Here is a 22,951-nt window from a genome sequence, read left to right on the forward strand (position 1 = left end):
AGACATAATTCTTAATTCTAAACATGTTAATGACACTTAGGTTGTTTTTGAATATTTTAATGTAGAAATATAGTGCCTTGGCAAACAAGCCCACTACAGACAACTTCATCACTAGATTTCAGTAAATATTTCTCACTGAGCCTTTAAGAATGTTCTGTTTTTGCCTTATACTGGTTTCTTTTACTGAACTCCTAGCAGATATCAGTATTAGAAATTAATTGCGGTTCTATCTGCATACATTTCCACAGATTTTGAGTGAAACCATGCTAACCATCAATGCCAACACTTATTTCACATTCTTTTTTCCAACAACTTTCAACTTCTCCTGTATTCACAGGAGCTCCTTCCGCTCTCTCTAACCCGTAGAGCATCCTTCACCCACAACAGGTCACTCTTCAGCTCAAGGGAGAATCTACTATTTTTAGGTTCCGGGTTCTGAACCAATTTATTTTTGGTGAAATTCTGTGAACAGTTTGAAATTGGGTTCCTGTTCCATATTGCTAGAAAAGGCCTATCGGTGTCAGTGAGGATACAGTATATTTCCAGCAAAAAGACTCGGATGCATTAGGGGGATGTTGTCAAATTTAAGCTCAACGAATTAAAAAAAAAAAGCATATCATCGTCCGGCTCTTCAACTCCAATAAATGCAGAGCAAGATCACTAAGGCACAGCCAGACAAAAACAATACAGGGGAAGAAAAAACAGCAGGTGGTTTTCTAATGTATTTGCAGCAGGGCAGTAATGACAGGCGTGTGGTGTCTATGTATAGATTTGGTTCATATAGTCTGACAGATGTTGTGGAGTCTTTAAGATGTAAATAAACAAAACAGACTGTGTGAACTAATTAAGGCCAAAATGCCACAGGCCAGTTTTTATTGTAGTCGAAGAAAGTGGACATTTCCAGGGAACAGGAACAACACAACAAACACCTAACAATCATCCACTCCAATATGGTGAAGCCTTCAACCGAAGAAACCATTTAGCGCTGCCTGAATCTGTATAAACACTCTAGGTATGATAGGGAACAGTGTGTACCGAGTTAAGTGGTGACTGCTAGTGTTGCGGTTCCATCTAAGTTCACACGGTTATGTATTTAAGTTCTTTGTTACCGTAATGAGCTGCTAACAGCACAGAGAGATTTCTCTGAGGAAGACTGACACAATCTTTATTTAGAGTTAACAGCTTTGTTTTATTTGTATGTTTGAAATCGGTAATGACTTGATATACCAGGAGGTGATATTATGATTCCAGGACTGACATTTTCAACACATGGTGAAGAAATTCTCGCCAGAAGATTTAATTCTCCCTAAACACACAACACACACAACTGAGGATTTCACTTTAATGGTTATTGGCTGAGCTAGGAATCTGAGGAGTAAATGCAAGGTATCAGAATCAGAATACTTTATTAATCCTTTATTGGGTGTTACAGTCACTCCATTCAAATATAATGAAAAATATTAGGAAAGAAATTATCAATACAACAAAATAAATAAATTATTTATATATATATATATATATATATATATATATATATATATATATATGTAATATAAAAAAAGAAAAAGTCTTAAAAGTCTTGGATTTACAAATCTGCATTAAATACTTTAAATAAGTCTTCTAAAAGTATTAAATTTGATATGGTAGGTCTTAAGTTATGTTTTATTAAACTTGTTTAGTGTACTGTGTTTAAATGTGTCTGTTAAATGTCCAAGCTGCAAAGTAACCTTATTCCACTTAGTTCTACCTGTTCCAACCCGACAATTTTTATTGAAATTAGGAACCAATTATCACTAACTTTGCAGCTCCCAATGAGAAATGACTTGGAACAGTGGGAATCAAAGCATTAGAGTAAATATACATTTTCCTAAATTCTTGGAGTTAAAAATTTTTGCCAGTATGGCTGTTAAATGGGCATTAAATTCTGTTCTAAGTAGTCTTAAAAAGGTCTTAAAAAGTCTTACATTTAACTTGTAAAAACCCTGTATAAAGCTCTAAATGCAACGAGATATATATATATATATATATATATATATATATATATACACACACACACACATACACACACTCTGAAATGATTATAACAGTAATTTGTACTCTATGTACTCGATAATGTATTATCAATATGATAATTAAAGAAATATACATATAATATAAATTTGTGTGTGATTATAATTATGAGGTTATAAGGTGGAGTCAAACACTCTGATTACCACAGGCAGGAAGGATTTCCTTGTGTTGTTCAGTGGCGCAAGTAGTGTATCATGTGAGTTTATTTCCAAAATATAATGTAATTTATTGCAAAATAGAATGAAAAGCAGCCTTGGATGTGTCTATAGTCTGATAATTTGCTTATATTCTGGAGTTTTTAACAGCAGAGTGTGGGAAAAATATCTAATATTTACCTTTTAATGTTTGGGTGGAGCAACATGGATTAAATTTAAAACCTGATAAATCATGGATGAACTTAATATGTTCCACCAATCTTTAGAACATTACTCAGAGGGTTTATCAGATGGATTGAGCAAAGTCATCAAGCTCCTCAAAGACAGTTAACGGATGAACTCAACCCAGTTGAGGTTTATGGTGCTGCTCAATTTCTGTAAAGATACTGAGTCAGCAATGAAACTGTCAACCACCGGTATACTGCTCCATTAATTCAGGTTTTACTCTGAGGAGGAGAAGATGGTACTTGTCCTCTGACCCATCACAAGTATCTTTACTGGTTAACCTTTTAGCCAGTTAGCAAACAACATGGCATGTTGTTAAGGAAGACAGACACTAACCGTTTGCCCCCCATCTTCCATGCTTAGTAGCAGATTGACTAATACATTTTTCTGGGTCAATGCTGATTATTAGCTATTGATGGAACCAATGACCAATAATTTTCAACATGTACAATGAACATTTACTGTAAAAGTCTCAGAATCACTTACTGAATAATTTCCTTTTTAAAGGCTATTAAAGTGACTCCTGTGGAGGGATTATAAGTACTCAGTTGTAAATAAATAAATTTTTTTTTTTCTCATTTGTTTGCTGATAAGCTGTTTCTTGTGCTTTGTAATCAGAACTGCAAGCAGGACATTTTTCAGACTGTAGTGGAGATGACAGAGAGGAAACTAGAGCAGCTAAAGTAGAGCATCTTTAAATTCATTTATTTTATGTCAATGCTTGGACAAAGTGAGTATCAACTGTAATATTCAGTCCTTACTCATGACAGTCCTAACAGATCTCAAATGATTATTTCTTAATGAATTGTTTGTGTAAAGCATCTTCATATTGATTGAAATCTTATCTTTGGCTCACCTAAATAAACTCTGAATTAACTTGATATCGCTTTTTAAGCATGTGACCCAACACAGATTAATTATAAATCTCAATTTACTAAATTAATGTTAGGAATGAATGTTGCAAAAAAAAAAAAAATCTGTGCAAGAAGTCTTTTGTCCTAAGTGCTTTTAAGGTGTTAAATTGTTGAACTGTATTCATTGCCTGTAACTGAACCCCAAGCTCTGATTGTCCTCTTTGATTGTTGTTTAGGTTATTTTGTACATTACCTAACTTTAACTTAGATTAACTTTGAATTTTTCTGTGTATTTATTTAATTTAGGTTTGTTGAAGCTGGAATTTGGAAAAGTGAATTCATCTCATGTGCCGTCAGTTAAAGTTGTCGCCTTTTGTTCCATGTCTCTCAGGTGGACGGGATCCTAAAGGCCGTCCTCCGGGATGAGATTATTGCTTGGCACAAGAAGACCCAGGAGGACACGTCCATGCCTCTGTCCCCGGCCGGCCAACCCGAGAACATGGACTCGCAGCAGCTGGTCTCATTGGTTCAGAAAGCTGTCACAGCCATCATGACCCGCCTCCATAACCTGGCTCAGTTTGAGGGAGGAGAGAGTAAAGTCAACACCCTGGTGGCTGCGGCAAACAGCCTGGACAATCTGTGTCGCATGGACCCTGCATGGCACCCCTGGCTCTGAGCCCTAGACCAGCTCATAATGGGATGAGGTGTAGGAGAACGAGAGGGACCACATAATATACAGAGCACATGTGTTTCACGTGTGCTGCTCTGCGTTGTCACAGAAACCCGGACATGTGACTTTTTTTTTTGTTTGTTTTCTATCCAACACAGAAATGATCATATGGTGGAGTTAACCTGAAACAAAACCTCACATTTTAAGTGTCAGGTACATTTGAGTAGGGCTTGCCACGGCCGTGAATATGGTATATTTTATGACACAACTTCTTTTGTTTGACTTGTATTTATTTTTCTGAAAGAAGTACAGGGAATCTACGTGTGATGCCAGTCTTCAATATGAATGAAACAAACATTTGTGTAGGTATCAGAATTAGCTGCTGAGTCAAGCTAATGGGAGCGTGAGGAAATTCTGTCATTGAAATTTTCTTTGTAGATTTTTTTTTCTGTTACTGTGTCCTGGTTGAATTGGTATCTTTATTTAAACTATTGTGTAGTTTCTTTCTATCCCTGCAAATGAAGAATACTGTGGCCATGTTAATAGCTTGTGAATTCCATTTATATATATATTTTTGTTAAACTGCCTCAACTAATACATCAATTCCAAAAGCCTTTATCCACTATTATTTGTCTTTTCTTTCCAAAGGTCCTCTTGTAAGACTCCCAAAAGATAAAACAAGCTAAATCCTCAGGACAAATTTGACTCTGTAATAAGCTAAAGCAGCTGTAATGCAAATTTGTCATTCCCAAGATGATTAAGTGTATTTCTCATCTTTTTGTAAAGGTACAATGCCTTTGTAGAAGTATTACTGTACCTTCCGCCTTGTAAATAAGCATTTTGATTTTAATAAAATGCTCTTTTTTTAATACGGAATCTCTGTTTGCTGTTATTTAGTAGCCTAACCTCCTGCAGAGCCTTTGTTTGCATAGTGTAACAGTACATTTTCAACCCATGAATCTCAAAAATGAGTTTCAACTGTGCTCACAATTACCATAAAGTAAAACTCACGATAATAATAAGCAGTAAACCCATCTGTGCCTTACATCTACTGTATCACTGTCACAGCTATAATCACCCTGAAGGACGCACTCTTGGATATTATTGCAGTCATAACTCATGCTGTGAAATGACTCCAGATGAACCATTCTGATGTTATAAAGTCTATTGCCATCATCCTTGTGGTTCACAGTTAGTAGACATTTATGGAGAGGCATTTCAGCGCAGCAGTGTTGAATCAAAATGCTCGGTGTTTGTGGAAGAACAATAACCTTGTGGTCATCCCCTCCCCCCGATTCCTCCTCACTCTGGGTAGAAACTCTGCAGAGGTGTGTCGAGGAGTTTCTCTCCTCCCCGGTGCTTGATTAATGCATGCCAGTAGATCTCTGAGTGGGCTGGCCTCGGTTGACTTATACGCTCTGTCAGACGGCCCTCCTGCACTCATAAACAAAGGTTATATCTCTGTTCGCCTCTGTGGAATTCACATAACACAGCCTCTGCCTTTCAACATGTTTACACACTGTGTCTAACATTTCTCTTCCTCTGTTATCCACTCCAGACTGGAAACACTCCTTTCTTTCTGCAAGCGCTACTTCCATTTTCTTGTTACCATGTTGTTTTTCTTTTACTGTTTAGATTAGATTAGATTAGATTAAATTAGAACTTTATCAATCTCTTGGGTAGAGCCTTTAGGAAATTGAGGTTCCAATATCCTCCTGAGACCCAGCAATGCATTTTTGTCCTCTGTAGTGGACAAGAGTTTCACAGCTTTATTTTAAAATAAAAAATTTAAAAATGTCCACTGAAAAGGACATTATATTAAAAAATGTATCTGAAAAAACTGTTGCATCATGCTGTTTCCAATTAAGGCAATTATTCATTCATTCATTTTCTGAACCCACTTTATCCTCACTAGGGTCACGGGGGTCACTTGGAGCCTATCCCAGCTACATAGGGGCAAAGGCGGGGTACACGCTGGACAAGTCACCAGTTCATCGCAGGGCTGAATATATAGAGACAAACAATCACTCTCACATTCACACCTATGGGCAATTTAGATTAACCAATTAGTGCATGTCTTTGGATGGTGGGAGGAAGCCGGAGTACCCGGAGAGAACCCACGCAGACACGGGGAGAACATGCAAACTCCACACAGAAAGGTCCCACCCCCCGTCGACTGGTGTTGGAATCGAACCCAGGACCTTCTTGCAGTGAGGCACAAGTGCTAACCACTGCACCACCGTGTTGCCCTTTAAGGCAATTATTTCATGTAAAATGGTGAAAATGTTTACTTACTGGGTCTTGGGAGGATATCAACACAACACAGAATGTACACATAAGAAAATATTAACAATAATTATAAAAAACAGTCGTGAAAAAACAGACAATAGCACATTGAAAAGTACTAGTAGAAACAACAATAACTAGTAATAATATAATAATTAACTATGCTGTAATGTACAACATAGTTCGATAATCACAGGATAAAAGTTATGATAAAGTGACAACAGTCATAGTAGTTGTAACAACAATATTTATAAGTAATGTGTGTAGGTAAGTAATAATAATATTAAAGTTCTGTAAAAAAAACCCTGAATTTATGAGCAAATATATCTCTCCACTTCTTTTAGTTTGTATCCATAATAAGGTGTGATTTTATAACGTCCGTGTGTTTGCTTTTCCCTTTTCATTACCTTCATACATTATTCAGGCTGACAAGAATAATGGAGAGGATTCACGTCTGTAAAAAGTAACATTTGATCGCTCCTGGATATTTTCCATATCTGGAAAATGGCCAACATTAACAAATCCACCGAGTGTGATATTTGCTGACTTCCACTGGTTTCCACTTCCCACCCTGTCCGGTCCAAGTATATACACGAGGACCCTGTCAAAGACTTTACAGGAGACTCATGATGTATGGGACGGACCTCTACGACCTGTGAGGGCGAGGCGGGTCATGTGATTGATGAAGACAGGAAGCAGCTGGTGTAGGGCGCTTTTTCATAAATCCAACTTTATCTAAGCATTTATTATATTTTGGATTCACATCTAGCAACATGGAAAAGTGATTCTCAGCTACTTTTATGTATTCGACTGTAATGTCCTCTGTCTTGGCCTTTTGGTCGGTGTTGTCCATCTTATTCACATGCACGTGGCTACCTGATCATTTCTGTAATCGTTCTTTACAGACCTAATACACGCACATAATGGGTTAATAGGTCACTCGAAATTACTCTTATGCGTGACTGATAATAAATCGGTGTAGGTCTCAAAAATTTAATGCATGAATTCGTCTTCATATAATGAGGAACTCTGAAGTTGCCCATTAATGTAGCAGAAAAAAATAAAAAATGAAAGGAACTGACTAATTATACAATACTGTTTATTAACATTAAGAATATTTTGTTTAGTATCATGAGTAAATCTTAATGCAGTTTGATTACACTTAAAAAACATAATGAATCTTATGAACCACTGAATTTTAATCACACTTAATAGCTTTCAAAGTTTTGATCATTTGTTTCAGAAAAGACCATCAGTAAAGCACATTATTAAAAAAAATCTATAACACTAGTTTCACTTGTGTCATGTAAGTTTAATGAAATTAGTACAAATCATATGTAGAAGTAACGAGGCTGAATCTACCTCCATCTAGAACAGAGGTATCAAACATACAGCCTGTGGGCCAAAACTAGCCCACCAAAGGATCCAATCTGGCCTCGGGGATGAGTTTGTAAAATGCAAAAATTACACTGAAGATATGAACAATCAGGGGTGTCAAAATGACTTTAGTTCAGGTTCCACATTCAGACCAATTTGATCTCAAGTGGGTCAGACCTGTAAAATATTATCATAATAACCAATAAATAATGACAACTCCATTTTTTTTCTCTTTGTTTTACTGTTAAAACAAAAGTAAAATTAAATGTAAATGTTAACTTTACAAACTATCCTTTCACAAAAAATGTGAATAATCTGAACAAATATGAACAGACAATATTCTGCCTGTTACTAAATGTTTTGTCTTTGTAGATCCACTGTGATCTGTAAGTTGTAATGAACATGTGTAAATGATAAACTGAGGTGTTGAAATTGCACTTATTTTTCTTAAGACATTTCAAGTTGTTCATGTTATTCATATTTTTAAGTAACATTTGTAGATGTAAACATTTTCACAATGTAAATTGACTTTCTTCACTGTCGGCCTACTTTAGATCAAATGTGGCCCCTGAACAAAAATGAGTTTGACACCCCTGATCCAGAATAAGGTCACAGAAATATAACAGCATAACTTTTCTCACATTAGCTTGTCAGTGTCATAGATTATAAAGAGCAGCAACATGGACAGTGCCATTTCAGGCTTTCAAAGCACATGGTTAATAATCTAACCAAAACTATGGGATGTTTTCCAGAGCCACAAACACAAACCCCAGTGGATGATTGGACAGATTCATCCACCATAATGTCCTGTCCCTGCAGATATTGTCTTCCAATAGAGAGCTGAAGTCCTGTCCCTTCAGGGTGCCTCATGGGACCTTATTTTGGAAAAAAAAAATATGGGTGACAGTCAATGGAAATGACATTTTTTGATCCTGCCACCAACTACAAATATGATGTTTGTTAAAACATAATTTTACAAGTCAAAAAAACTGGCGTTTGGACTGCATCGAGCATCACACATGATACATGTCACCAACTCCAAAACAGCTGTTACCTCAGAATATAGATCTCAAGGTGAAAAATAAAACTGATCATGTTGAAATTGCAGAGACATGTTCAAACGTGGAGAGACAGTTATGATGGTGTCACCTCACTGACTTTCAGGTATGTCTTTCTATTTATATATTTTCACAGTCTGATACTTCAACAGTTTTACAACAACCTGTGACTTTATTGGCTTGTAAAATTATCTTTTAAACTTTAGATAACATATGCTTAGCCTCATGGCATAGATTGCCTAAATGGAAAGATGAGCCTTTCCACTTGTGAATTCAAAATTACAAGTGTGTTGTGTTCACATGCTTTTATTATTGTAGTAAAATAAAAAAAATGGCTGACACACAGTTTATGGTGACCTGCTACTTTGCCAAAAGAATTTGTTTTAACTTTTAATCCAGTTTTCCTTTTGCCACCTGGATGCAGATATTTTCTTGAAATGATACGTGTATGGACGTGAAGCTTTTACAATCCACAAAAGCAAAATACGACGAGCGTTGTCATCTGGACAACTGTTACCAGATAGGCCTATGGCATGTGCGATGCTTACTGTGGCAGCAGGGTGACAGGTTACCAGTCTGCACGTGATATAACAAGGGTGCTGACTGACTCTGTGGTAATAGACAAATGAGAAAGTTAGTCCCACAGTACTGTGGCAATAGCCACTTCAATTTTTTATTTTTATTTTTTTGCAAAATCATCATCATCAGCAGAACATTAATAAAAGCATTGTTTATCATTTCCACTGAATCCCTCCTTACTCTTCACTATGTTGAAAAGGTCAAAGGTTATTTTCAGCTCTGAAGCTTGTGGATCACCATTTTTTCCCAGATCTCCAGTGGAAAATATGAGTTTGTAACTAGTATTTACCATAATTGCCATAGCATGTGAAGGCTGAATAAGTCATATTTTTGGCCACATTGTGATATCTGCCCAACTTTACTTTCTTAACACTGCTGCTTCATTTTGCCTCACTTCCTATATCCTGAAAAAATATGACTTAAGCAATTATGTTATGAGGGTAATGATATGTGTGAATAACATGACTCAAGTACTATAAAAATGTATTTGTCCTCCTTAATTCCCTGTAATACAGTTTTTTGTTCTCCAATAATATCCGGTGGGCCATGGCCTTAACGGTAAACTTCATCTAACATTTGTGTAAGAAAGTCCTCTGACTGAAATATTTGTGTAAATTCCTAAAGTCACTTAAGTTAAAAAATGTAAAATAAGTTAAGATATGTAAATATGGGTTGAAAGCCAAAGAGTTAAAGAATACTTTAAGGTAGTGTTTGTTTTCATGCTGTTTTAGTTTTAGGTTTCATCTGAGATGAGACGCAGTTATCTGGAATTTGCCTTGATCTGCTGATCTGTGCTCAACTGATACAGTCTCAGACTATTTGTCTTGTAGAGTTTTTGTTCTCTTTGGCTTATTGTTTGTGTGTTCTGTGCACTGAGTAAAGATCACTGCTGGTCTAATTTGTTGTCCCTGGCCTTTTTATGTTTTCACCCTGTTATTCAAAGGGCATAACATCTAGTCTGTATTGTACTGGGAGCCAAGTATCTCACTTTATTTGTTTCCCAATGGTAGATCGAGTTACTTACTGCTGTTACTGTAAAGGAGCAGAAATGAGGCAATAAAGGAGGGAGCTTAAGGGTTTCTGCAGAAAGAAATGATGCAAGTCTTCATAGAAATCATGGATGTGGGTAACTAAGACTGAGTCACAGACTCCATGACAAACTTCTTGTAAGGAAATGAGCAAAAGCAAATCTTACATGTTGAACCTTCAACCCAGTTTCTTCTGTAAGCCTCCTCCTTTTGGTCGAAATACATGAGGGTGTGACCTGGTGATTTCCTGAACAAGGAATGATACTAATTTCAAAACAAGGGCCAAGACATAATGGAGACACTGGCTTCTAAAGAAAACAAACACATGTTCAGTTTTGTTGAGTCCTTGTGATTGTGTTTGATGCTGTGGGTGCCCTCTATTGGGACACCCATCCATTTCATGCCTCAGGTGCCTTCTGCGATTTAAGAGAGATTGGATGAAATATGAAATCCAAAACAGTCATACACACACACACACACACACACACACACACACACACACACACACACATGCGCACACACACACGTCCTTCCCCTAAGATGTGTCATAGCATGCCTCCTGGGGTCTTCTGTCTGCATCAGTCCTGGCCTGTGACTACAGACTGATATCACAGCAGCAGAGGTGATGGCGACCCCACCTCCACACTCTTTTTTCCCCCCTGACTTTTCTCCCTCCCGCTCTGACTGTCGTGAAGGCGAAGGCTTTAGCCCTCCCAGCCCCACGCTCCCCTCCCTCTGCTGTGGAGTGAGCTGAGCGGAGGTGATTGATGCGCTCCGGTGGGAGTGGAGGTGTAGAGCCTGGATCATCAGCAGCCCCGGCACAGAGCACAGATCTCAGAGGACACACCAAAGCAGGAATAGATCCTGGCAGGACCAGATGATGAAATCTTCCCCCTCCAGTGATCCTCATCCCTGTGGAGGTTTGTCGAGAGGAAGGAGGAGGAGGAAGAAGGATTTAAAGGTGGAGTGGAGGAGGAAGATATATATATTTTATTTTAGAAACTGTTTGATTTATGCTGCAACTAAGCTGTCATAACATCTCAGGAGAAGCATTTGGATGCTGTGAAATAAAAACTTACAGTAGATGTGTGAGTAGGATGACATTAATGTCATTTTAGTACCTATAGTGTAAAATCTGCCAAAGCATGGAGGCAACATTCAAACTGTTGTGAGTCTGTTAAAATGAGGCAAAAAAGTGCTTTATCAACTCCCTAATCCACTCTTTTCACTACAAACCCATTCATCATTCAAGCCCAGGAAGCCTCCAACTCTTTTTTGTTTTTACAGCCAGCATCCAATTATACATTGCATTGTATCTGGCCTTGTTGCGCAGCAGGGGAAGAAGCTTTTTAGTATCTTTATGTAAACAAACAGTATTAATCAAATAACCATTGTGTTGATCTCTAGTCTGGGAAGCACGTCTCATATCTAGCTGCTGAAGATTTGTTTTGTTACTGAGTGAAGGGGTCCCATTAGGACTTCTAATGGCATTTTTGCTCTGAGGAGTTGAGCTCATTAGTTTTGTGTCTAAAATCTGCCATTATGATTTTAATTGCTCAAGCTGTACACAGCAGTATGGGAAGCAATCAAAGTCACTTTTTTCTTGGCGACAGTGATGCTGCAGTGCATCAACAACCCACACAACAATTTAAGTATGAACTGCTATGCTTTGTATAAAAGCGAGCACACAGGGGTTTTGAGCTTCATCTGCAAAGTTTAATGATCTTATAGCAACATGGAAACTAAACTTTAAATGACTGAATAGTTTTCAATTAAAAAGAGTTTGTAGCATTGGACGGGTGGACACTACAGACTGCGTCAGAGTTCTGCTGAGAAATATAGTCCAAGTCTGGAAATCTGTACCTATGGGTTTAACTGGGGTAAAGTTAGAGCAATATTCACAGATTTGAAAGATTCAATGTGTAAGATTTAAAAAGGGATTTAGACAATTTAACTGCTGAAATGTAATATGATATTCATATTTACTGTAAATTATTATTTAAAGCAAAATCATGTGTAAATGAGAAAAAAATGCGCTATTTCCTTAGAATGATTTATATTTACAGATGGACCAAGTCCATCATGTTGTGCTGCCACATCTCTACAGAACAAACTTCATTTTCTTTTCTCCTTTAGGTGCACTACTCTCACCCACTATTTCTGTAGAGTCCTCCTTAACTAAAAAGCTCAGAAGAGATAAAGCAAATAACCTTCTTTGATGAGGGACCTTTATATTTTTTGGCAACCACCCTAGGTACTGGTGGTGGAGGTGTTTAGGTGGTTGAAATTTGCAACTTCACCACTAGATGTCACTAAATATCACACATGCAGAACCTTTAAATTTCATGGTGAAAATATAAAGCAAAATCAAATAGTTAAAGCTAAATATTGCATTTTAATAATTCATTTTTCCTGTCATAGAAAGACAGTGAGTTATAACCTGATTAGAATCCTCCAATCCAGACACATAACAGTGGTTTTAACAGTGGTTTCTATGTACAGCTGCCTGTGAGATATGTATGCAAGGAGAATCTAGAAAGTGTAACACTGAAAGAGAATCTACAAATGATTAAATTTCAAACCTTAAACACTTCATGCCAAAAGTTTTGCAAATCCATAGGGATAAACTGCATAGGCATAAAGATTTAGACATGGCTACTGACCCTATGGAGGCTCTGTAAGACTCTCTACTTGAAACATACAAGGTAATAGGTTGTTTTGGAAGAATAAAATGTCAAATAAAGCCTTACATTAAAATGTAACAATCGCCAAATATGCCCTGATGCAGCATGTGCACCAAAAACAATGATCATACATCCAAAAGAGAACGCTCAGCTGATGTTGGCACCTAACTCTGCTTCAGCTGTCAAAACCGCTTTACAGCAGATGAACTACTTTCATAGACAGCATTTTGACATGTCAAAGTCAAAGATGGAAACACACAGGCATAATGAACATAATTAATGATGGAGCCAGCACTGGTTTGAGCCTCCTGATATTCATCAAGCAAAGCAGCCTCACATTACCATGACTTACGTGAACAGGAGTGAGTCGTCATTCATTCTGTTTGGAACACCTGTGCTTTTCCTGTTATGATGAGTCAGGGTTTGGTGTGACGCAGGCCTGAAACTGTGTACAAAGTTGCAGACAAATTAACATATCAGTGAGCTAAACATGTGTACTGCTACTGCTACTACTCCTACTCCTACTCCTACTACTACTACTACTACTACTATTAATAGGCGGTACAGTGGTGTAGTTGTCTATCACCTCACACCAGGAAGATCCCGGGTTTGATTCCAGCACTGACCTGCATGGGCCTTTCGTCATCGGTGCTTAGTCTGGCCCTGGTTTAGCCTAGCTCAAAGTTGGTGCTTGCCTGGAACCTGTTTGGAACCACTTTGGAACCAGTTTGGAACCAGTGTGACTGGTGCTTGGGCGACGGAAACACAAAGAACTGGTGCTAAGTCAGGCACAGGCTCCAAACCAGCCCTGGAACCAGTCTGATGGAAAAGGGGTATTTGTGGAGTTTGCAAGTTCTCTCCATGTCTGTATGGGTTCTTTCCAGGTAATCCAAAGGCATGCACTAATAGGATACTTGGCCAATTTAAATTGCCCATAGGTGTGAATGTGAGAGGTGGTTCTTCGTCAATATACTAATGTCAGCCCTGAAATGGACTGATGACACATCCAGGGTTCATCCAAAAGGTAGCTGGGATAAATAATAACTGGGATATTTAGCTCAGAAGATGTATGGATGTATGGATGAATAATAATAATAATAATAATAATAATAATAATAATAATAATAATAATGATAATAATGAGGATTTATGGATCTATGGATGTAAATTAGGCCACATCGTTGGTGGTTAAACTTATCTGAAGTAACATCAGCTTCTCCACTTTATTCTTGCCAGTTGGCAACATTAGCTTCCCTGAAGTGTGGAGCAGTAGAACATGATTAATTATGGGAAACACTTGGCACAGAATAGTGAACGTTGAAGTGGTATTAGTGTAAGTGCATAAATTGTTGGTTAAGAGCATCCCTCAGTGCCATTTTTGAGATATTTATTGCTACACAAAACCAAGAAAGGCATTAGCCAGGAGTATGTGGTCACTCATTAGAGCAAAGGTGCTGATGTGCTGTAAAAAGAACCGCTATGTAAAGTTAAGCCATTTTCTTCTCACACCAAAGTTCTGATTAGTCCAAGGTCTGCTGTATTTATTAATAACATAATGTAAGGTACATCTTGGTTGTATCTGAATTGTTTTCTTCCCTGTAAAAGTTTTAGAGCATATTACATTAAAGTGGGTTGCAGGTGGACAAATGAAATAACTAACAGTGGAACAGTATCACATTAAAGTGAGCTTGCAAAAATACATGAAATATGAATGACCTGAATTCTGCTGTCTGATTCGTAGCGGTACTAAAAATGTTTCTATAAGCTTGTTCCTTTGAATGCAGTTTCCATAACATCAAACATGTTCTTTTCCATTCTTCTGCTCCTCTGAAACCAGCTGGTGTCCATTTAATTTCCCTGATTAGGAAGACTATTTTCTGCTCAAATCAAAAGTTGTTCTAATCACAAGAGTGGCTGCCTCGATGAGTCCTGGTGTCGAACAGTATTAGCACATCGCAGCAGTACAGAAATCAATTCTTGTGCAGCAATGCTTGGTGTGAACCATTCTGCTCCTGCTCCACACATTGATTGAGAGCAAACTTTATGGGAATGTGACGAGTACTACATGGGAAGATAAAGAACGAAGCAAACTCCCATTGATGGATGCAGGATTTGAATAAACAACAAGGCCTAATGGAGAGAGCCACATTTGGTGGTCGTCCAGTCTAGGAGGACTCCTGGGAGCAGCACGGGGCTGCATGGTTGAAGCTTTGCATTAAGTAGATTATCTTCCATTCAGAAATTAGTTTCTATAATGAAAAGCAATTAAGTCCAAAGACGCTGCTGTTTTCAGGATACAAGCTCATATTTGACTCATGACCACATATGGAAGATTTTTCCCCATGAGCTTTTGCAGCAATGAGTAGTGTTTCTTTTACATTTTACCTTCAACAAAGATGGTTCATAAACCACTGAAGATTTCCTGTTTCAGTGTCACATGGGTTTATCCACCCTTCCATCCCTTCAGGGGACTGGCAGCAGATTCTGTCCCATTCATTCCAGTAGGAGACATGAACGTGATCACAGATTATAACCGATTCCTTCACTCTGGAGTCACCTAAATAAATTCTGATTATATTTTTCACAAGCTACATACACTATGTGGACAAAAAATGAATTCAGGTGTTTCTTTTCTAACAGGGGTCTGGGATACAAAACAATAATGACAAATGTTATAATATAGTTTTATATTTGCATAAATATCATTGCATTGGTTAGTTTGGTTTAGATTGTTGTCTTTGCTTCCAAAATGCCTCAGAGATGATTTTTCTTAATTTCTCTCAAAATTAATTCTGTTTTTTTTTTATCCATGAGTATGATTTTTAATGTTCTACCTCTACATTTCTAAAATATTTTTGTACTCTGACAGTAAATAACAATTTTATACCTCAACTAACCATCTACTTTCTTCACATCTCACTTAAGAATAAAATCTCCCATTAAACTTTATGGAAATATTGATAATTACCTCCGCCAAGGAGGTTATGTTTTTGCCAGGGTTTGTTTGTTTGTTTGTCTGTCTGTCTGTCTGTTTGTTTGTTTGTCTGTCTGTTAGTGTGCAACATAACTCAAAAAGTTATGGACAGATTTGGATGAAATTTTCAGGGTTTGTTGGAAATGGGATGAGGAAGAAATGATTAAATTTTGGTGGTGATTGGGGGGGGGGGGGCACTGATCGTTAGTGTGCAACATAACTCAAAAAGTTATGGACAGATTTGGATGAAATTTTCAGGGTTTGTTGGAAATGGGATGAGGAAGAAATGATTACATTTTGGTGGTGATCGGGGGTGGGGGGGGCCCACGGGGGGGGCCACTGATCAGCCTTGGCGGAGGTCTGCGCTCTCCGAGTGCTTCTCGTTACTTCTAAAATCAGCATGAACAGGACATGTTACGAGCTGTAGCCATGATGTGTCCCAATATTTTTGTCCATATTTTTTAGAATGGAATGATATTTATCATTCCATTCCATTTGACACATCAAATGTACCATTCATACAAGTGGCGGCTGCTTGTCTTTCAGAGAGGGGAAGCTCATTGTTGGCTTACATCAAAAAAATCGTCAAGTTATTTAAACGTAAATTTGGCCCTCCGTTCCATTAACATTGTCTGCCATCATGTGCACCTTGCTAGATAGCTAATTCAGTCTGACCTAGCCAACAGTATGATTGATTTAACTCTCTACAAGACGATATTAAACTCGAACAAGAAATGATTAAATTGTAACTGAAACAAGAAAATGTTGAAATTATGTTAAATTGAAACAAGGAAGTCCAATGAGTGTGTTTTATTTACAGTGCAAGAAATGAACAAGTAATTTCGTAGTGGTTTCTCTCTCAATTTCACAGCAGAATGCGCGGCGGTATTAAACTGAACTGTGTCAAGTGAAGGAGTAGATCTAAAAATAGCTGTCAATCAAACGGGATTCAGCCTTTCGACTGATCCTCCAATCAGCACGTGGAAGTCCGGCATCCAGCCCAGCCAAGGTCCGCCCACAGCTCCATTCACCCCCAGAGACACTGAGTGTCCGGGGGCGGGACAACATTGTGGCATTTATCCAATTACTGTCCAGTTTTGAGGCAATGAAAAAAACTGTTCCACTCAGTCCCATTGAAGTGCATGGACGCTGAGTGTCTATGAGCAAATGCACTGAGCAGAGATGGAATGAGAAAACAGCGCAACAGGAATGGAGGAGAAGTGAACAACATCCAGTCCACTGATTTGTGATAAAGCTGATTCTGAACGAACTCGTCTGTGAGATGAATGTGTTCTAACACATTTGTAGTCAATGAAATGTCAACACAACTGTACATATTTAACCATTTAATTTTCATAATTTTAGGGGAAGCCGAGCTTCCCTTGCAGTTTTTGAGAAATTGCCTCTGGTTCATACCATTCTCACAGGTAGGAGTGCACCATGTATGTTCCAGACGACCCACAGACGGTATTCCACTGATTACATTTATTCAGGCGTCTTCCTCAGGTAAGACAGATTTCATAGCTTAAGTACAATAGGTTAGAGCTACAGTAGACTGTATCTTTTTGCACTACTGGGCAACATTGTGTAAAAACCTTTTAGTATATGGTAATTCAAGGTGCACGAAAGGAAACAAGACTTCTGCATTTACTTTAGGCTCTATTTACAGGCTTTGAAATCTAGCCATCACAGAAAACCTTGGCCAATCACCAGCCTTTTCACAGAGGGTAGACAGGTGATTGACAGCTGTAATGACCAGTTGCCGTCAAGAATCCATCCGTTCCTCTATATATCATATCTCGCTTCAGTTGGACCATAAAACAACATAGTCGTTCCTGTCTTTACATCCAGTCTGTGTAGAGGACAGGAAAAAAAAAGCTTCAGGCAAGTCTATATTCGTACTTCTTACCTTTCTCCCACAATTTCTACTTTTAAATAAAACACAAACAGAATATATACACAATATATCACAGACCAACGTTGGAAAAAGTTAGCAGACCAGTTTTATTTGAAGAAAATCTCTTGGCTACTCGTGCTTTTATAATTCATCCATTCCTAGACTTATTCTGTGATGAAGTGTTCTAATATACTTTTTGGTACACCAATTTCCTCTCAACTTGCCTTATCTGCTTCTGCTTTAAGTAAGTGATTTCCCACCTTTCCTACAGCATACCTGAACTTATTCTATTCAAGTGTGTTTTATATTTCTAGACAGATGGGAGACATTACTTATACGAAAAGTCTGGACCAGCAAAATAGCGTATTTTAAAATCCTTGGTTGAAATGATTTGTTCTAGGAGTCTACTCTGGTGGCCTGAGGACAGTGTTAGTGTTACGGTTGTGCTCTGGGGGTCCAAAAAAAGGTCACTAAACCCCCCTCAGCTGAATTATTTCCCAAAATAAGCACAAAGTAATTGTTTGTTTGTTGTATGAAGACAAATTTTTCATATTAAAGACCATTTTAACCCATGTTAAACAGTTGCAAGTGATTGTGGGTCTCAAGAAAAATTGTTAAATTAATGCAAAGTCATTATGTTGAAGAAATTTTGCACTCAGTCAGTCTCTGCAGCAGTTTTTTGTGGGGAATCCACCGTATGAAAATATGTCTCCTGCTCTGTGCACTATGCTGTGTAAGAGTGTTACGGTTTGCACCCCTATAACTGTTTCTGTGCCGTGCATATAGCTGTAATTATATCCACTAGTTGCTGATGCGGCTTAAAGGCTTATCCTTTAATTTGTTATGTCGTTAAGGTGGCCTAATGTATAGGTTTATTCATTATATATTTCATTATCCATGGAATTGCCTTTGGTACGGTATTATATTCAGAGCAGTTAACGGACTTCCAACTATGTTAACTGACCTATAATTTTGTAGACTTAGTAGCAATTAAGACACTATATGCATGTCTTCATTTAATATTTTACGAAAACATGATATTGTTAATTATACCCCCTGTCAAAGCTGATCACCAGTGCATTCCTTCTGCTGTGAGACTGACTGAAGACACTGTTGATGTGAATACAGACAGCTCACTTTCTTTTGTAATGATTTCTCACTGTATTAGAAGAAAAAAACACATCTCCTCCACAGCTCCTATTATTATAACCTAGCGTGTCTTGTTCTAATTAAAGGTTACAGGAGAGTAGATCAGCACAGTGAAACAGGCCTATAATTACAAAACTACATCTGAACCAGGTAGATGTTGTTGTTTCAGTGTGACTGGTGGCATTCTTATTTGGCCCGGAGCTCCTCATCACCTCAGGTAAGGTCTTTAATAACCAGCCATCATGGCTTCTTCATGGACATAGGCAGCAGCAACAGAGCAGCCCCCCACTAGTGCTTCCCTCCATCCACAGCCAATTAATGATTCTCCTCCGAGGATGTCCTGATCAGACCAGACAGTGAGCCGCTCAGCGTGGTTGACGACTTCTCCCACCAGCCATCCATCCCAGCATTCTCAGCACTCGCTCCTCTCCTCTGCGCCCAACCGCGTGATTTAATTTGTTTGGCAATATCAGGATTGGCATGTTCAGCCCAGCTTCACTCCAAAGTGAAATTGGACAAGGGCATTGGAGCCTCACCATGTAAAACTGCCTCACCTTGACAGCTGCTTGAGTGGGCAGTGGATTGGAGTAGAGAGCGGAGGGGAGGAGGAGGAGGAGGAGAACAGAGGAGTAGAACGAGGGGGAGGGGAGACTGAAGGATGTACCTGAGAGGAAGGTAGACACCAATTCACTTGTCTCTTTTCCTCAGGGGAGTTTTGTGTCAGGAAAGGAGCCAGCTCTGAAGACCGAGGCTGTTTAAAGTGGAGACAAAGCACCAGGTGCTACTGGGGACCGATCTGCTTCCACAACAACATGCTGGAGCCCGTCCAATCTGTCCAATCAGCTTCCAAAGAGACTCCAGCAAGACAGCTCATCCTGTACTGTGTGATGGAGTGTGTTCTTTCACACTCTTTAGTTTGTCTTTTCAGATCTTGTAATTCTTCGTTTGATTTCAGGTATTACAGATACACTATACACACATACACACACACACACATGCGAAAACTGCTTATGTTCATTATCCTATCTGGTGGGGACATCCTCTGTTATTAATCAGATTGTAAACAGTCTGTAAATCACTTTAAGCTGTTATAAAGCATTAGAAAGCAAATAACATTAACTGTTAAACCTCAGATCTCGTGGTTACTAGGCTTTGTTCAAAGCTGTTCATCAGTTTGATGCCACATTACTGCGGAATATCAAGTGATTTCTGTTGTTTGCTGGTCTGTAAGCACCTGTAAAATTAAGGCAGTGTTGATGATTTTAGTATTTTGATAAACCTCGAGTGAACTATTAGGAGGTAATATGCTTGCAGAATGCTAGCATACTACCTAGCTATGCGTACAGATCTTATCACACTTCGGATGTTTTATTTGCAGATTAGTATATCGTTCTGAATCATTAGAACAAGGTAGTTTTTCATGAGATTTCACTGTATCAGTCAGTCTTTTGAGTTAAATGAATACCATGTGACATATCATGTGTAACTATGATGGACCCACACCTGTTGATTTATAGTCATGCTGTCTTGTATGAACCAGACAAATGATACAGGTAATGAAGTGAGAGACAATATGTGGAACACCATCAACACACAAATAGACTGTTTGGATACTGAGGAGTTTCTGTAATGTGAATATCATATGAATCAAAAACATTTTGTGTAATGGGTAGTGTATTTGGAGAATCCACATGCAACATGCTCAGGTAAAAGGACAGACACGAACATGGACTGGAAACACAGACAGGAACCGGACTCTGACATGGACAGGAACCGGACTCACAAAAGTAGATCTGGTAATCAAAAACAGAAGGCTGGTTGGGTCTCTGGGGCAGAGGTGAGGAGATGAAGTCAGAACCAGGTGGGGTCGGAACCACGAAAACCAGTACGAAGAGAACGCTGGAAAGTCTGGTGATCCAAGAACAATCTGGCACTACATGGGTGAATCTACCCTGCTTCTATTCTGGCCAGCCGGGTGCAACAGGTGAAACTGACATGGCTGATGAGGTGTGGCAAGGTGAGGGAGGAGACAGCTTCGAAGCAAACAGCGACAATTTGTAATGTTTGACACCTTTTATCTGGACACTGGACACAGACCCAGTTACTGGCCATTTCTCAATATCAAGAATGCAGAGTACAGTCTTGTGAACTTGGCGAATACGGTCTTGGTAAGAATGGTCCCAGAGGACAGACTTCCTGAGAATGCAAGTCTCTCTGTAATTGGAACAGCTGTGTACTTGTGAACTTTCCTCCCTGTCTCTGGTGTATCTCCACCATCAGTTTCCTAACATATTTCCCTCAAATCACTATGGCATTCAATTTGATTTCAGTACATTTGTTCTAGTATTAACACATTTTGTATATTTTTCAAAACTGTGACACATTTTGTTGAATCCCATCTCATGATAATAAAGACGTATTTCTCACCTATTCTGCCTCTCGCTCATGTTCTAACATTATATTACATCATCCTCATTACGGTCATCTAGTCAAAAACATATCTGAATTAAGTTTTCACAGAAGCCACTGTAGCATTTGAGAGTAGCACAAAGTGCATCTTGAGAATTATTTTCCAGCCAAGTCTACAGGAGTCACCAACCAGTGCATCCTTGGTTTTAGCTAGCTGACAAGAGCAACATCCATATTCCATGTGTTCTTGGTTTATGCGAACTTTCAATTGGAACAGTACTTGGGCTGCAACTGTTGACGTTTCATGAGAATACGAGAACGGAAGAACAGACAAGAACACGTATTGAGAAATGGCCACTGTGAAACCAGTATAAAGTTTCACAGTTTGCTGGTTAGTCAGTAACTTATTAATAAATAGTTAAATACACTGGAAAAAAAAAAGCAACTAGTCAGAACATTGACCTTGTATTTGGTGAAGCTGAATCAATACGTGAAAACTTGGATTACTTATGTGTTTATTGGGGATTTCTTAAAGTATTAAATTTTTCTTATTGACTTGTTCTGAAGTACCACCCCATATTTTTACAGTCTCCCTACTTCTTTCTGAACGGTTTGAAGGAATATTTTATTTTGCCACATATTGATTAAAACACTTGTTTACTCTTGTCAATAGATGTTGAGTGTTACAAGAGATGCCAGATCTGCAAACTGTTGAGCTAGAGACACCTAGCAATTAAAAAGCCAAACTCCAAAAGCTGCAAACAGCTCTACCGCTCACTAACTAATTAGTGTATGCATACATATTTCACTGTTTGTCAAGAACAGATGTTAATTTCACACAACTTTTTTGAGCTCAGTGTGCCAGCTTTATGCTCAGGCTAAACATTTCTCCTCAAACTTAACAACTTGCACCGATGCTCAATAATCATATAAGTGGAAATCCAGTTGTCAAGGTGGGCTAACTAGCTTTATGTAAATGTATATTTGACTGACAGTTCTTGTCTCTGGGGATTGTTGAAATGTACTACTGGAAATATAAAAATTATGAAATGGAAAAATAATGAAGCACTTTAGTTAGTTTGGCAGTTAAGGGAAGCACTGACAAATGTTCCAGAACTTGACCACAACTAACCTTCTCAGTGAACATCACAGCTCAGACTGTCATTAATACAAGCTGGGATTAGACCCATGTACTACCTATATTGTGTTAAACTTTGGCCAGTCTGAGCAGGAGCACTTCATATTCAGGATTTGGGACATCTGCATTAATGTGAATAATACCAACCCAACTCCCTTACAGCTATGGTGCAGCATTCAACAATGCATTAAAATGTGTAATAACTAAAACAACCTGGCATACAGTATATGTTATTATTGACTGTACTTACAAAATATCAAATCAAAGTCTGACTGTTTCTTTAGTTGCCTGTCAGATGTAGATACGCTATTAGAACTAAATGACATGAACATACCAGTACATGACTTAAACATTAAACATGACTTCTGCCTATGTTACATCAGTTTCATCAGTAATGT

General features: G+C 38.3%; 1 protein-coding gene across 4 annotated transcripts in view; it reads left to right on the forward strand.

The window, feature by feature from the left end:
• trrap (transformation/transcription domain-associated protein) overlaps window positions 1-4,846 on the forward strand; it is an 86,205-nt gene extending 81,359 nt beyond the window's left edge. For 3 of the 4 annotated variants that reach the window (XM_030163384.1, XM_030163385.1, XM_030163386.1), the window contains one exon: window positions 3,696-3,980. In XM_030163384.1, coding sequence (XP_030019244.1) covers window positions 3,696-3,980 — 285 coding nt within the window. Of the gene's footprint in view, window positions 1-3,695 lie in introns of all 4 variants that reach the window. The other variant, XM_030163383.1, reaches the window with a different exon arrangement.
• The last annotated feature ends 18,105 nt before the right edge of the window (window positions 4,847-22,951 follow it).

The sequence above is a fragment of the Sphaeramia orbicularis genome, chromosome 19, assembly GCF_902148855.1.
Source record: "Sphaeramia orbicularis chromosome 19, fSphaOr1.1, whole genome shotgun sequence".
NCBI lineage: Eukaryota > Metazoa > Chordata > Actinopteri > Kurtiformes > Apogonidae > Sphaeramia > Sphaeramia orbicularis.